The sequence below is a fragment of the Triticum urartu genome, chromosome 7A (genome assembly GCF_056163025.1).
Source record: "Triticum urartu cultivar PI428250 chromosome 7A, HENAU_Tu73, whole genome shotgun sequence".
NCBI classification, from domain to species: Eukaryota; Viridiplantae; Streptophyta; class Magnoliopsida; order Poales; family Poaceae; genus Triticum; species Triticum urartu.
Genome location: NC_141879.1, coordinates 508,370,714 through 508,385,744, shown reverse-complemented (window position 1 = coordinate 508,385,744; position 15,031 = coordinate 508,370,714). Strand labels below are relative to the sequence as shown.

Sequence of the window (15,031 nt, the reverse complement as noted above, 5' to 3'; positions counted from 1 at the left end):
TTTTACATTATAGAACTTGGCTTGTATATTCCAATGATGGGCTTCCTCAAAATTTCCCTAGGTCTTCGTGAGCAAGCAAGTTGGATGCACACCCACTAGTTTCTTTTGTTGAGTTTTCATACATTTATAGCTCTAGTGCATCCGTTGCATGGCAATCCCTACTCACTCACATTGATATCTATTGATGGTCATCTCCATAGCCCGTTGATACGCCTAGTTGATGTGAGACTATCTTCTCCTTTTTGTCTTCTCCACAACCACCATTCTATTCCACCTATAGTGTTATATCCATGGCTCACGCTCATGTATTGCGTGAAGATTGAAAAAGTTAGAGTATGAAACAATTGCTTGGCTTGTCATCGGGGTTGTGCATGATTTAAATACTTTGTGTGGTGAAGATGGAGCATAGCCAGACTATATGATTTTGTAGGGATAACTTTCTTTGGCCATGTTGTTTTGAGAAGACATAATTGCTTTGTTAGTATGCTTGAAGTATTATTATTTTTATGTCAATATAAACCTTTGTCTTGAATCTTTCTAATCTGAATATTCATACAACAGTTAAGAAGATTTGCATTGAAATTATGCCAAGTAGCACTCCGCATCAAAAATTCTCTTTTTATCATTTACCTACTCGAGGACGAGCATGAATTAAGCTTGGGGATGCCTGATACGTCTCCAACGTATCTATAATTTTTGATTGCTTCATGCTATATTATTTACTGTTTTGGACTATATTGGGCTTTATTTTCCACTTTTATATTATTTTTGGGACTAACCTATTAACCGGAGGCCCAGCCCAGAATTGCTGTTTTTTTCCTATTTCAGTGTTTCGAAGAAACGGAGTCCAAACGGAATAAAATCTTCGGGAACGTGATTTTCTCACCGAACGTGATCCAGGAGACATGGACCCTGCTCCAAGGAACAAAAGAGGCGGTCACGAGGGTGGGGGGCGCCCCCCCTAGGGCGCGCCCCCCTGCCTCGTGGGCCCCTCGTTGCTCCTCCGACGTACTTCTTCCTCCTATATATACACACGTACCCCAAACGATCAGAACAGGAGCCAAAAACCTAATTCCACCGCCGCAACTTTCTGTATCCACGAGATCCCATCTTGGGGCCTGTTCCGGAGCTCCGCCAGAAGAGGGCCGTCATCACGGAGGGCTTCTACATCATCCTAGCCTCTCCAATGAAGTGTGAGTAGTTTACCTCAGACCTTTGGGTCCATATTTAGTAGCTAGATGGCTTCTTCTCTCTCTTTGAATCTCAACACAAAGTTCTCCCCCTCTCTTGTGGAGATCTATTCGATGTAATCTTCTTTTTGCGGTGTGTTTGTTGAGACCGATGAATTGTGGGTTTATGATCAAGTCTATCTATGAATAATATTTGAATCTTCTCTGAATTCTTTTATGTATGATTCGTTATCTTTGCAAGTCTCTTCGAATTATCCGTTTGGTTTGGCCAACTAGATTGGTAGTTCTTGCCATGGGAGAAGTGCTTAGCTTTGGGTTCGATCTTGCGGTGTCCTTACCCAGTGATAGAAGGGGCAGCAAGGCATGTATTGCATTGTTGCCATCGAGGATAACAAGATGGGGTTTATTTCATATTGCATGAATTTATCTCTCTACATCATGTCATCTTGCTTAAGGCGTTACTCTGTTTTTAACTTAATACTCTAGATGCATGGTGGATAGCGGTCGATGAGTGTTGTAATAGTAGTAGATGCAGAATCGTTTCGATCTACTTGTCACGGACGTGATGCCTATATACATGATCATGCCTAGATATTCTCATAACTATGCTCAGTTCTATCAATTGCTCAACAGTAATTTGTTCACCCACCGTAGAATACTTATGCTCTTGAGAGAAGCCACTAGTGAAACCTATGGCCCCCGGGTCTATTCTCATCATATCAATCTCCATCACTTTAATCTTGCTTTGCTTTCTTACTTTGCTTTTACTTTTTACTTTGCATCTTTATACCAAAAATACCAAAAATATTATATCTATCAGATATTCCTCTCGTAAGTGATCGTGAAGGGATTGACAACCCCTAATCGCGTTGGTTGCGAGTAGCTATCGCTTTGTGCAGGTACGAGGGACTTGAGCGTGGCCTCCTACTGGATTGATACCTTGGTTCTCAAAAACCGTGGGAAATACTTACGCTACTCTGCCGCATCATCCCTTCCTCTTCGGGGAAAACCAACGCAAGCTCAAGACGTAGCAGCATACCATGGAGTAGTATGAGAAGCATTTATGACATTTAATTGCTCATCCAAAAAGCTATCATCAATAGGAAGTGGGTCATCAAGCACATTTTCTAACCTAGACAAGTTGTCTGCAACGGGGTTCTCAGCTCCTTTTCTATCAACAATATGTAAATCACATTCTTGCAGCAAGAGAACTCATCTAATAAGTCTAGGTTTAGCATCTTTATTTTCCATGAGATATTTAATAGCAGTGTGATCAGTGTGAATAGTTACTTTAGAATCAACAATATAAGGTCTGAACTTATCACAAACAAATACAACTGCTAAGAATTCTTTTTCAGTGGTAGCATAATTTCTTTGAGCATTGTCTAGGGTTTTGCTAGCATATTGAATAACATTTAATTTCTTGTCAACTCTTTGTCCTAGAACAACACCTACAGCATAATCACTAGCATCACACATAATTTCAAAGGGTAGATTCCAATCAGGTGGCTGAACAATAGTTGCAGAGATCAATGCTTTCTTAAGTATTTCAAATGCTTCTACACAATCATCATAAAAAAACAAATGGTATATATTTTTGTAATAAATTAGTCAGAGGCCGAGAATTTTTTGAGAAGTCCTTAATGAACCTCCTATAAAATCTGGCATGACCAAGGAAACTTCTTATACCTTTGATGTCCTTGGGACATGGCATCTTTTGAATAGCATCAACCTTGGCTTTATCAACTTCAATACCTCTTTCAGAAACTTTGTGCCCCAAGACAATACCTTCATTAACCATAAAGTGGCACTTTTCCCAATTCAAGACAAGATTAGTTTCTTCGCATCCCTGCAAAACTCGATCAAGGTTGCTTAAGAAATCATCAAAAGAAGATCCATAGACGGAGAAATCATCCATGAAAACCTCTCAAATCTTTTCACAAAAGTCAAAGAATATAGCCATCATGCATCTTTGAAAGGTAGCAGGTGCATTACATAAACCAAAAGGCATACGTCTATAAGCAAAAGTACCAAAAGGGCATGTAAAAGTAGTCTTTGATTGATCTTTGGCTGACACAGGTATTTGAGAGAAACCAGAATAACCATCTAGAAAGCAAAAATGTGTATGTTTGGATAATCTTTCTAGCATTTGATCGATAAAAGGTAAGGGGTAATGATCCTTTTTAGTTGCCTTATTTAATTTGCGGAAATCAATTACCATCCTATAACATGTAATAATTCTTTGAGGAATCAATTCATCTTTATCATTAGGAACGACAATAATACCTCCCTTCTTAGGGACACAATGGACAGAACTTACCCACTGACTATCAGCAACGGGATAGATTATACCTGCCTCAAGGAGCTTTAGTATTTCCTTTCTTACCACTTCTTTCATTTTAGGATTCAGCCGGTGTTGATGATCATGAACTGGTTTAGCATCTTCTTCCAAATTAATTTTATGTTGACATAGAGTGGGGCTAATGCCCTTAAGATCATCAAGAGTATACCCAATAGCAGCATGGTGCTTCTTCAGAGTTTTCAATAATCTCTCTTCCTCATGCTCTGAAAGGTTAGCACTAATAATAATAGGATATATCTTTTTCTCATCAAGATAAGCATATTTAAGAGTATCAGGTAACGGTTTAAGCTCAAACACGGGATCACCCTTGGGTGGAGGAGGATCCCCTAAGATTTCAACAGGTACATTGTTTTTTCAGAATAGGTTCCTGTTTAAAGAATACTTCATCTATTTCCCTTCATTCATTCATAAACATATCATTTTCATGGTCTAGCAAATAATGTTCTAAAGGATCACTAGGAGGCACGACAATAGAAGCAAGACCAATAATTTCATCCTTACTAGGTAATTCTTCTTCACGGTGTTGTCTACTAAATTTAGAGAAATTAAATTCATGAGTCATATCATCTAAACCGATAGTAACAACATCTCTTTTGCAATTTATGGTAGCATTAATAGTGTTCAAGATGGGTCTACCAAATATAATGGGACAAAAGCTATCTTGTGGGGAACCAAGAACAAGAAAATCAGCAGGATATTTAGTTTTCCCACACAAGACTTCAACATCTCTAACAATTCCCATTGGTGAAATAGTATCTCTATTGGCAAGTTTAATTGTGACATCAATATCTTCCATCTCAGCAGGTGCAATATCATGCATAACTTCTTTGTATAATGAATAAGGTATTGCACTAGCACTAGCACCCATATCACATAAGCCATGATAACAATGATCTCCTATTTTAACAGAAATAACAGGCATGCCTACCACATGTCTAGGTTTATCTTTAGCACAGGGTTTAGCAATTCTAGCAATTTCATCATAGAGATAAATAACATGCCCATCAATATTATCAGATAAGAGATCTTTAACAGTAGCAATATTAGGTTCAACTTTAACTTGCTCATGAGGTGTATATGTTTTAATATTGCTTTTACGAACCACAGTTGAAGCTTTAGCATGATCCTTTATTCTAACAGGGAAAGGTGGTTTCTCAACATAAGAAGTAGGAACAATAGGATCATTATAAGTGACAATCTTTTCTTCAACTTTAATAGGTGCAGCTACTTTTACTTCTACGGGAGGATGATATTTAAACCACTTCTCCTTGGGGAGATCAACATAAGTAGCAAAAGATTCACAAAAAGAAGCTACTATCTCAGAGTCAAGTCCATATTTAGTGCTAAATTTACGGAAAATATCGGTATCCATAAAAGATTTAACACAATCAAAACTAGGTGTCATACCTGACTCCTTACCTATGTCGAGGTATCAATCTTCAGAGTTGCGTTTAATTCTTTCCAATGAATCCCATTTGAATTCAATAGTCTTCATCATAAAAGAGCCAGCACAAGAAGTATCAAGCATGGTGTGATTGTTATCAGAAAGCCGAGCATAGAAATTTTGAATAATCATTTTTTCTCGAGAGCTCATGATTGGGGCATGAATATAACATTGATTTAAGCCTCCCCCAAGCTTGAGCGATGCTTTCTCCTTCGCGAGGCCAAAAATTATATATGTAATTGCGATCACGATGAACAAGATGCATAGGATAAAACTTCTGATGAAACTCCAATTTCAATCGTTTGTAATTCCAAGACCCCATATCATCACATAGCCTATACCATGTCGATGCATCTCCCTTCAAAGATAAAGGGAAGACCTTCTTCTTAACAACATCTTCGGGTACACCCGCAAGCTTAAATAGTCCACAAACTTCATCCACATATATTAGATGCTCATCAGGATGTTTTGTTCCATCTCCTAAAAAGGGATTAGCTAGCAGCTTTTCTATCATACCCGAAGGAATTTCAAAGCATCCATTTTCATTTTCAGTAGGTTCAGTAGGTTGAGGAGCAACTCTTTGCTCTACTGGTCGGGGTGAACATACCCCGAACAAGCCCCTCATAGGATTACTTTCCATAATAACAAGTGACAGTAAATTTCAGCACACTATATAAGTTTTTCCTTACCAAATTCCACCTAACAAAGGCGCTTCACTCCCCGACAACGGCGCCAGAAAAGAGTCTTGATTACCCACAAGTATAGGGGATCTATCGTAGTCCTTTCGATAAGTAAGAGTGTCGAACCCAACGAGGAGCAGAAGGAAATGATAAGCGGTTTCCAGCAAGGTATTCTCTGCAAGTACTGAAATAAGTGGTAACAGATAGTTTTGTGATAGGATAATTTGTAACGAGCAACAAGTAACAAAAGTAAATAAAGTGCAGCAAGGTGGCCCAATCCTTTTTGTAGAAAAGGACAAGCATGGACAAACTCTTATATAGGGAAAAGCGCTCCCAAGGACACATGGGAATATCGTCAAGCTAGTTTTCATCATGTTCATATGATTCGCGTTCGGTACTTTGATAATTTGGTATGTGGGTGGACCGGTGCTTGGGTACTGCCCTTATTTGGACAAGCATCCCACTTATGATTAACCTCTATTGCAAGCATCCGCAACTACAACAAAAGTATTAAGGTAAACCTAACCATAGCATGAAACATATGGATCCAAATCAGCTCCTTACGAAGCAACGCATAAACTAGGGTTTAAGCTTCTGTCACTCTAGCAACCCATCATATACTTAATACTCCCAAATGCCTTCCTCTAGGCCCAAACAATGGTGAAGTGTCATGTAGTCGACGTTCACATAACACCACTAGAGGAGAGACAACATACATCTCATCAAAATATCGAACGAATACCAAATTCACATGACTACTAATAGCAAGACTTCTCCCATGTCCTCAGGAACAAAAGTAACTACTCACAAAGCATAAACATTTTCATAATCAGAGGGGTATTAATATGCATATAGGATCTGAACATATGATCTTCCACCAATTAAACCAACTAGCATCAACTACAAGGAGTATTTAACACTACTAGCAACCTACTAGCACCAATCCCGGACTTGGAGACAAGAATTGGATATAAGAGATGAACTAGGGTTTTGAGAGGAGATGGTGCTGATGAAGATGTTGATGGAGATTGCCCTCTCCCGATGAGAGGAGCGTTGGTGATGACGATGGCGGTGATTTCCCCCTCCGGGAGGGAAGTTTCCCCGGCAGAACAGCTCTGCCAGAGCCCTAGATTGGTTTCGCCAAGGTTCCGCCTCGTGGCAGCGGAGTTTCGTCCGAGAAGATGGCTTGTTATTTTTTCCCATTGAAAGACTTCATATAGCAGAAGATGGCCACCGGAGGGCCACCAGGGGGCCCACGAGGTAGGGGGCACGCCCAGGGGGGTAGGGCATGCCCCCACCCTCGTGGGCAGGGTGTGGCCCCCCTGGTGAAGTTCTTGCTCTCAGTATTTTTTTATATATTTAGAAAACGTCTTCCGTGGAGTTTCAGGACTTTTGGAGCTATGCAGAATAGGTCTCTAATATTTGATCCTTTTCCAGCCCAGAATCCCAGCTGCCGACATTCTCCCTCTTTATGTAAACCTTGTAAAATAAGAGAGAATAGGCATAAGTATTGTGACATAATGTGTAATAATAGCCCGTAATGCAATAAATATCGATATAAAAGCATGATGCAAAATGGACGTATCACCTGCATCGCCATCTAGAGGAGAATCATTTGAAGGAAACATAGTGTGGAGGGCCGGAGGGGAGGGAGAGGGCTGGCCATCGCCCGTCGCCAGCCGCCCTCGTTGCCGCCCACGGAGGTCTGCCTTCTCACCGGATCGGGTCGGAGCGGCGTCCCGTGAGAGAAGATGCACACAGTGTCCACCCCCTCGATCTACCTCTCCCGGCGCGGCCCATCTCGACGAGATGTGGCCGTGATGGATCTGGCCACCGCCCCGCTGACTTCCTCGACTCGATCTGGGGCCTCCCTGCTTTAAGAAAAGAAGGTGAGTGGAGGCGGCACTGGTGGGGAAGAGTGAAACGCCCTCGATGCGGCTATATCTCCCACGTGTCGAAGCACGACTTAGAGGCATAACCGCATTGCAAGCAATGTCGCAAGTGAGGTAATCTTTACACAACCCATGTAAAACATAAGGGAAAGAGATACATAGTTGGCTTACAATCGCCACTTCACACAAATACATGAATAAAGCATTACATCAACCAAATACAATCAAGGTCTGACTACGGAACCAAAAAAAAGAAGAACCCCAAATGCTACAAAGGTCCCCGATCGACCCCAACTGGGCTCCACTACTGATCAACTAGAACGAAACAACACAAAGGACAAGATCTTCATCGAGCTCCTCCGTGAGCTTGGTTGCGTCATCTGCACGGTTCAACGGCACCTGCAAGCTGGTTTTGGAAGTATCTGTGAGCCACGGGGACTCAGCAATCTCGCACCCTCGCGATCAAGACTATTTAAGCTTATGGGTAAGGTAAAGGTATGAGGTGGAGCTGCAGCAAGAGACTAGCATATATGGTGGCTAACATACGCAAATGAGAGCGAGAAGAGAAGGCAAAGCAAGGTCGATAAAAGTATGATCAAGAAGTGATCCTAGAACAACCTACGTCAAGCATAACTCCAACACCGTGTTCACTTCCCGGACTCCACCGGAAAGAGACCATCACGGTTACACACACGGTTGATGCATTTTAATTAAGGTCAACTTCAGGTTTTCTACAACCGGACGTTAACAAATTTCCATCTGCCCATAACCGCGGGCACGGCTTTCGAAATTTCAAATCCCTGCAGGGGTGTCCTAACTTAGCCCATGACAAGCTCTCACGGTCAACGAAGGAATAGACCTCCTCCCGAGACATTCCGATTAGACTCGGTATCCCGGTTCTACAAGACATCCTCGACAATGGTAAAACAAGTCCAGCAAGACCACCCGATGCGCCGACATCCCGATAGGAGCTGCACATATCTCGTTCTCAGGGCAACACCGGATAAGCAATCCGTACAACTAAAACCAGCCCTCGAGTTTCCCCGAGGCGGCGCTGCAAGGGGCTCTAGTTTGGACCAACGCTTAGACAAGCACTGGCCCGGGGGGGGGGGGGTTAAAATAAAGATGACCCTTGGGCTGGCCTAACCCAAGGGAAAAAGAGGCTAGGTGGCAAATGGTAAAACCAAGGTTGGGCCTTACTGGAGGAGTTTTATTCAAAACGAACTGTCAAGGGGTTCCCATTATAACCCAACCGCGTAAGGAACGCAAAATCCGGGAACATAACACCGATATGACGGAAACTAGGGCAGCAAGAGTGGAACAAAACACCAGGCATAAGGCCGAGCCTTCCACCCTTTACCAAGTATATAGATGCATTAATTAAATAAGATATATTGTGATATCCCAACAAAATCCATGTTCCAACAAAGAACAACATCTCCATGTTCCAACAAGGAACAAATTTCAATCTTCACCTGCAACTAACAACGCTATAAGAGGGGCTGAGCAAAGCGGTAACATAGCCAAACAACGGTTTGCTAGGACAAGGTGGGTTAGGGGCTTGGTTCAACAATATGGGAGGCATGATAAGCAAGTGGTAGGTATCGCAGCATAGGCATAGCAAAAGAGCGAGCATCTAAGCAAGCAAAGATAGAAGTGATTTCAAGGGTATGATCATCTTGCCTGAAATCCCGCAAGGAAGAAGAACGAGTCCATGAAGAAGACAAACGGACGAAGTCGAACGGATCCTCACAAACGCGACGTTACCGAAACCAACCCGAAGAAGCAAACACCGGAAAGAAGCACACAACAAAGTAAACAACCAACACATGAACATGGGATGATATGCGGGATGCGGTATGCGATGGATATGCATGATTTGCAAGGGAATGAATGAACCTGGCCTCAACTTGGAAAACCAAGTGTGCCACTGGAAAGATGAGATGAAATCGCTTGAAAATGATATAAAGATCACCGAAAACGGAGTTACGGTTTGGAAATGGCGAGCAATTCAAATATGGCACCGGTCTGCGATATACAGCAAGTAGCCATCTAAATGCAACAAGATGAACATGCTACAGCACTCAAACATGGCAACAACATACATGGCAGGGATCCATTCATGATGCTTAACAAAAGTCTAGCACTGAGCTACGGCCAATTCATACATTAACAGGTTCAAACAAGCATGGCAAAAATGCATATGGTAAACAGATTTCAGCCTTAGTGAAATTAACACTTGTCTGGAATTTCAGATTAGATAGCACTCTTCTAACAGCATTTCGGGCATCAAGATGAACTCAAAAGAAAATGATGCAATGAGATGAAATGATGTACTCTCTGAGATGAACATTTTGATATGCTATGTGCATGAATCGGAGCTACGGATGCAAAGTTACGGCACGATGAACATGGGCATATGAATCTGGGAATTTCGGGGACTTAGTGAAAATATACCCTCCGCAAAAAGTCAACGGGACGAGGAGAAGCGGGACGGCGAGATCCGGATCGGGAGATGCGCGTTTGGATCGGTGGACCCGTGGATCTCATCCAACCGGCCGGATCCGGCGATGGGACGGCGACCGGCGATACCGGCGATGGAGGAGGCGGCGCGGGAGCTCGCCGGCTATGGCGATGGCGAGGTCGGTGGCGGTGGCTGGAGCCAAAGCGGCGAGGCAGGGGCGCTCCGGCGAGGCACGGGGCGGCGACCTCGGCGCGGGAGGCGGCGCGTGGACCGAGCGGCGGCGAACGGCGAGCTGGGTGGCCGGGGAAGCTCAGGTGGCGGAGCGGCGGGATTCCGACTGCCGGAGGTGGGCGCGGGCGGCGCGGACGGCGAACGCCGGCGAGGAGGCGGGCAGCGGCGCGTCGAACCCACGGGCGGCGGGGACGCTAGGCGGCGGCGCGGCGCGATTGGGCCGCGGGGGCCCTCCTCGGGCCCGGGCGGGCCGCGGCGCGGGAGGTGGCCGGCGGGCCACGTGGCGCGCCAGGAGAGGCTGGAAGCGGCGGCGCGGGGACGAGCGGACATGTCCGTTCGGTGAGGATGTGTCCAGCGGCGCGGAGGGAGTTGGATCTAGGGTTTGGGGTAGGAAAGATCCGAAAATTTCGGGGGAGACACATATTTATAGGTAGAGGGAGCTAGGAGAGTCCAAATGAGGTGCGGTTTTCGGCCACGCGATCGTGATCGAATGACCGAGATGATGGAGAAGGTGTAGATGGGTTTTGGGCCACTTTGGAAGGGTGTTGGGCTGCAACACACACGAGGCCTTTTCGGTCCCTCAGTTAACCGTTGGAGTATCAAACGAAGTCCAAATGGTACGAAACTTGACAGGCGGTCTACCGGTAGTAAACCAAGGCCGCATGACAAGTCTCGGTCCAATCCGGAAATGTTTAATCCCCACACATGAAAGAAAGGTAGAAATGACCACCGGAGGAGAACGAAGTGCCGGAATGCAAAACGGACAACGGGAAAAATGCTCGGATGCATGAGACAAACATATATGCAAATGAAATGCACATCAAGACATGATATGCAATGCATGACATGCAAGAAATGACACGACAACAACAACGAATAACTGGAGGACACCTGGCACATCGGTCTCGGGGCGTTACAAAGAGGGCGACTTTGGGTAGGGGAAAGGGAAGAGGGCGGCTATGCACGGGCGTTCGAGGGGGCCTCGTTCGCCTGATGAGATTTCTTTGTTATGATTTACACATTAATTTTCTTAAAATCGGTTATTTGTTTCCTAATTAATGTGATTGAGCGATTTTTCTTAAAATCAATTATTTGTTTTTTAATTAATGTGATTGAGCGATTTAAGGTAATGTTGATTAATTTAGATTTGATCTTTAGAGATTGATCGTGATTGATCCTACATTACTAAATAATCTGCGTCAACATGGAAAATTCTGATATGTTCAGATTTCTTTCATTGTGTGAGAGGGTGACGTGAAAATAAACCGATGAAGTGGGGGAGGGGACGAAAAAAAATCTACGAAAAAAACCTATAAAAAATCAGCAAAAGTGAGGTGGGACGAAAAAACCCCAGAACGGAGACTACCAACTGCTCCATTAGGAGTACAGATGATTGAGCGATTTAAGATAATGTTAATTAATTTAGATTTGATCTTTAGAGATTGATCGTGATTGATTTTATATTACTAAATAATTTGCGCCAGTATGGAAAATTCTGATATGTTCAGATTTCTTTCGTTGTGTGAGAGGGTGACGCGAAAATAAACCGGTGAAGTGGAGGCGGGGACGAAAAAAATCTACGAAAAAAACCAGCAAAAGTGGAAGGTGGGACGAAAAAAACCTAGAACAGAGACTATCAACTGTTCAATTAGAAGTAGAGATTATTATTGAGCGATTTAAGTTAATGTTAATTAATTTAGATTTGATCATTAGAGATTGATCATGATTGATTTTACATTATTAAATAATTTATGCCAGCATAGAAAATTCTGATATGTTCAGATTTATTTTATTGTATGAGATGATGACGCAAAAATAAACCGATGAAGTGAGGGAGGAAACGATTTTTTTTATGAAAAACAACTTACGAAAACCAGCAAAAGTGAGAGGTGGGACAAAAGACCCTAGAACGAAGACTACCAACTATTACATTAGGAATAGAGATACACGATCCTAACACCAAAAATAGGCATGCATTTTTTCTTATTTCAAACTGAAGAGCCGCTCAGCCCATTATAAGAGCACACTGGCCGAGTCTCTGATCCGTATTCTTAGCGACAACATTCCGTCTCATCCTCCCCAGCTCGGTTTTTGGGCCATTCTAAGCCACCATGCCTGCCTCCATCGCCTTCGGTCGGTTCGATGACTCCTTCAGCTTGGCCTCTTTCAAGGCCTACATCGCCGAGTTCATCTCCACCCTCATCTTCGTCTTCGCCGGCGTCGGCTCTGCCATCGCCTACTGTGAGTTCTGTTACAATTACGGCACATGCATGCTCTGCTCGTATGGCTAAAGTGGAAGACGACGAGTGCGTGCTAACGAAAAGTTAAAAAATTGCAGCCAAGGTGAGCGGCGGCGCGCCGCTTGACCCATCCGGGCTGATCGCCGTGGCGATCTGCCACGGGTTCGGGCTGTTCGTCGCGGTCGCCGTCGGCGCCAACATCTCCGGCGGCCATGTGAACCCTGCCGTCACCTTCGGCCTCGCCCTCGGCGGCCAGATCACCATCCTCACCGGCATCTTCTACTGGGTTGCCCAGCTCCTCGGCGCCATCGTCGGCGCCTTCCTCGTCCAGTTCTGCACCGGCGTGGTACGTATCCCCAGCCCATGTACATGTGTGCGCTTTCCGGCCGGTGGAGCACGAAAACGAACGACGCTGATACGGACTGTTTTCTTTCTCAGGCGACCCCTACACACGGGCTTTCCGGCGTGGGCGCCTTCGAGGGCGTCGTGATGGAGATCATCGTCACCTTCGGGCTCGTCTACACCGTGTACGCCACCGCCGCCGACCCCAAGAAGGGGTCCCTCGGCACCATCGCTCCCATCGCCATCGGCTTCATCGTCGGCGCCAACATCCTCGTCGCCGGCCCCTTCTCCGGCGGGTCCATGAACCCTGCACGCTCCTTCGGCCCCGCCGTTGCCAGCGGCGACTTCACCAACATCTGGATCTACTGGGCCGGCCCGCTCATCGGCGGTGGCCTCGCCGGCGTCGTCTACCGGTACCTGTACATGTGCGACGACCACACCGCCGTCGCCGGCAACGACTACTAAGCCAGCCATGGGAAGATCATTCGGTCTTTGGTTTCCATAATGTCTTCGGCAACATAAGAAGTGCGTACGTGGTGGTCACTCTCAGGATTGTCTGGATGATGTGAGGAACGTCATGTTGTTTGGTTCCGATCGAAAGCCCGCGAGGCTGTGGCACTTGGATGATGCATGTTTCTGTATCTGTACTGTGATGGATGTTGTGAAGTTGTTGGGGTTTCAAGATTCTTCAGTTGAGTTTCCTTATGCGATTCAATAAGAACATCATTGTTTAGTGCATTCCCATGCCCACTGGCCAAACTTCTGTGGTGTACATGTGTCGTTTAACATACCTCCACTTTCGTTTCTATCAAATTTGTTTGGTACTCCTTTCGGTTCTTTTTATTCCGCATATAAGATTTGTTTAAAGGCAAACTTAGTAAAAATTTAACCAGCCTTATAGAAATAAATATCAACATCCAGTATACGAAACCAACATCATTAGATGCGCCATGAAGTTAAATTTTATATTGTATAACTTTAGTATCGTTGGTGTTGATGTTTTTTCAAACAAATATGGTTAGACTTTACAAACTTTGACTTCTAACAAAACATAGTAAAAATGAGCGGAGGGAGTATTTGGTAGGTGATTCTTGACCGAGGGCATCGTGGATTGTACATACGTATGAGGTAGAAGTCGGTAGAGCACAATACAATGGCACAAATCCGTGTGGGAGTTTGTGCATTACTTTGAGCTATATAGAATAGTCAGAACGATTGTGTGTTTAACAAAATAAAAAAATCAAAAAAATTGCACGCAATATGCAAACCGTCTAGATGGATCCATACTCGGTCATCATTATACGATGCATAAGCGGAGAGCTTATGGCTTTTGGGTGCAATCAACGAGGGACAGTAGCACGAGATACGCACTACAACCGGTTTAAATGGCGGTCTAGTAATAGGATACTTGTAGACATTTTGTCCTATTTGTGATGGTTGAGGCCATTTATTTTCTATCCTTTTCTTTTTACGGAGCTGCTCTGAGACTTTGATACTTGGTTCGTTTTAATAAATAATTGTATGCATCGCTCAATGTAGAGGCTGGTGATAATCCTCTTTTTCGGAGAAAATAAAACCCAGACCTCAATTTGACCCTTCTCTGTTTGTGTTATGTGTTACTGTATTTGTCAACGCCCGTATATCAATTAGAGTTACATCTCTTTTTTTACCACGTTACTGCATCTTGGATGTTTTTTTCATCATCTTTCATAATGAATTCTTCAGATGGATTAGAAATCAAAATAATTAGTTCATTCCTAGCTCTTCACAGTCATTCATCATCGAGATGAGAACAACTAGCGCAGTGCGGTGTCACATTATCCAGCAATACAATTGACGACACACAGTTTCAATAACACGAATCCGCACGGAGGAAGGGTGAATTCTTGGGTTTCAAGATAGAGAGGGAGATGACACACACGCCCGCGAGAGGAAAAGCGGTGGTTCTTCATTTCCCTGAATGAAGTCGAAGGCACCGAGAGAAAATAGTTGTTCCCTAGTGGGCCACCGACTGAATTGGCCTTGGATGTTCATGGGCTTTAGTCGAAGATCACCGGCCTGCACCACATTTCACATTTGTCGTGTGGTAAATGCACACCCCCGATAGATAGATGGGCCCGCCTATTGAGTGAGCGAGCCACTGGTTTTGGGAATTTCTAAAAGGTTCCTGACCGGTGTTGGGAACC

General features: G+C 44.2%; 1 protein-coding gene across 1 annotated transcript; it reads left to right on the top strand.

Moving 5' to 3' along the window:
* The first annotated feature begins 12,282 nt into the window (after positions 1 to 12,282).
* Positions 12,283 to 13,583, top strand: LOC125521528 (putative aquaporin TIP2-2). The gene is made up of 3 exons (XM_048686581.2): positions 12,283 to 12,504; positions 12,602 to 12,849; positions 12,942 to 13,583. Exons 1-3 carry the CDS (start codon positions 12,375 to 12,377, stop codon positions 13,308 to 13,310), a joined length of 747 nt encoding a protein of 248 aa, XP_048542538.1. The 5' UTR covers positions 12,283 to 12,374; the 3' UTR covers positions 13,311 to 13,583.
* Positions 13,584 to 15,031: the final 1,448 nt, after the last annotated feature.

What these genes read in the sequence shown, in the direction of transcription:
- LOC125521528 (XM_048686581.2), top strand. Translation starts at nt 12,375, where the DNA reads ATGCCTGCCTCCATCGCCTTCGGTCGGTTCGATGACTCCTTCAGCTTG. An exon ending in CGGCTCTGCCATCGCCTACT is followed by an intron (nt 12,505 to 12,601) that starts GTGAGTTCTGTT and finishes AAAAAATTGCAG; the next exon opens with CCAAGGTGAGCGGCGGCGCG. An exon ending in TCCAGTTCTGCACCGGCGTG is followed by an intron (nt 12,850 to 12,941) that starts GTACGTATCCCC and finishes TTTCTTTCTCAG; the next exon opens with GCGACCCCTACACACGGGCT.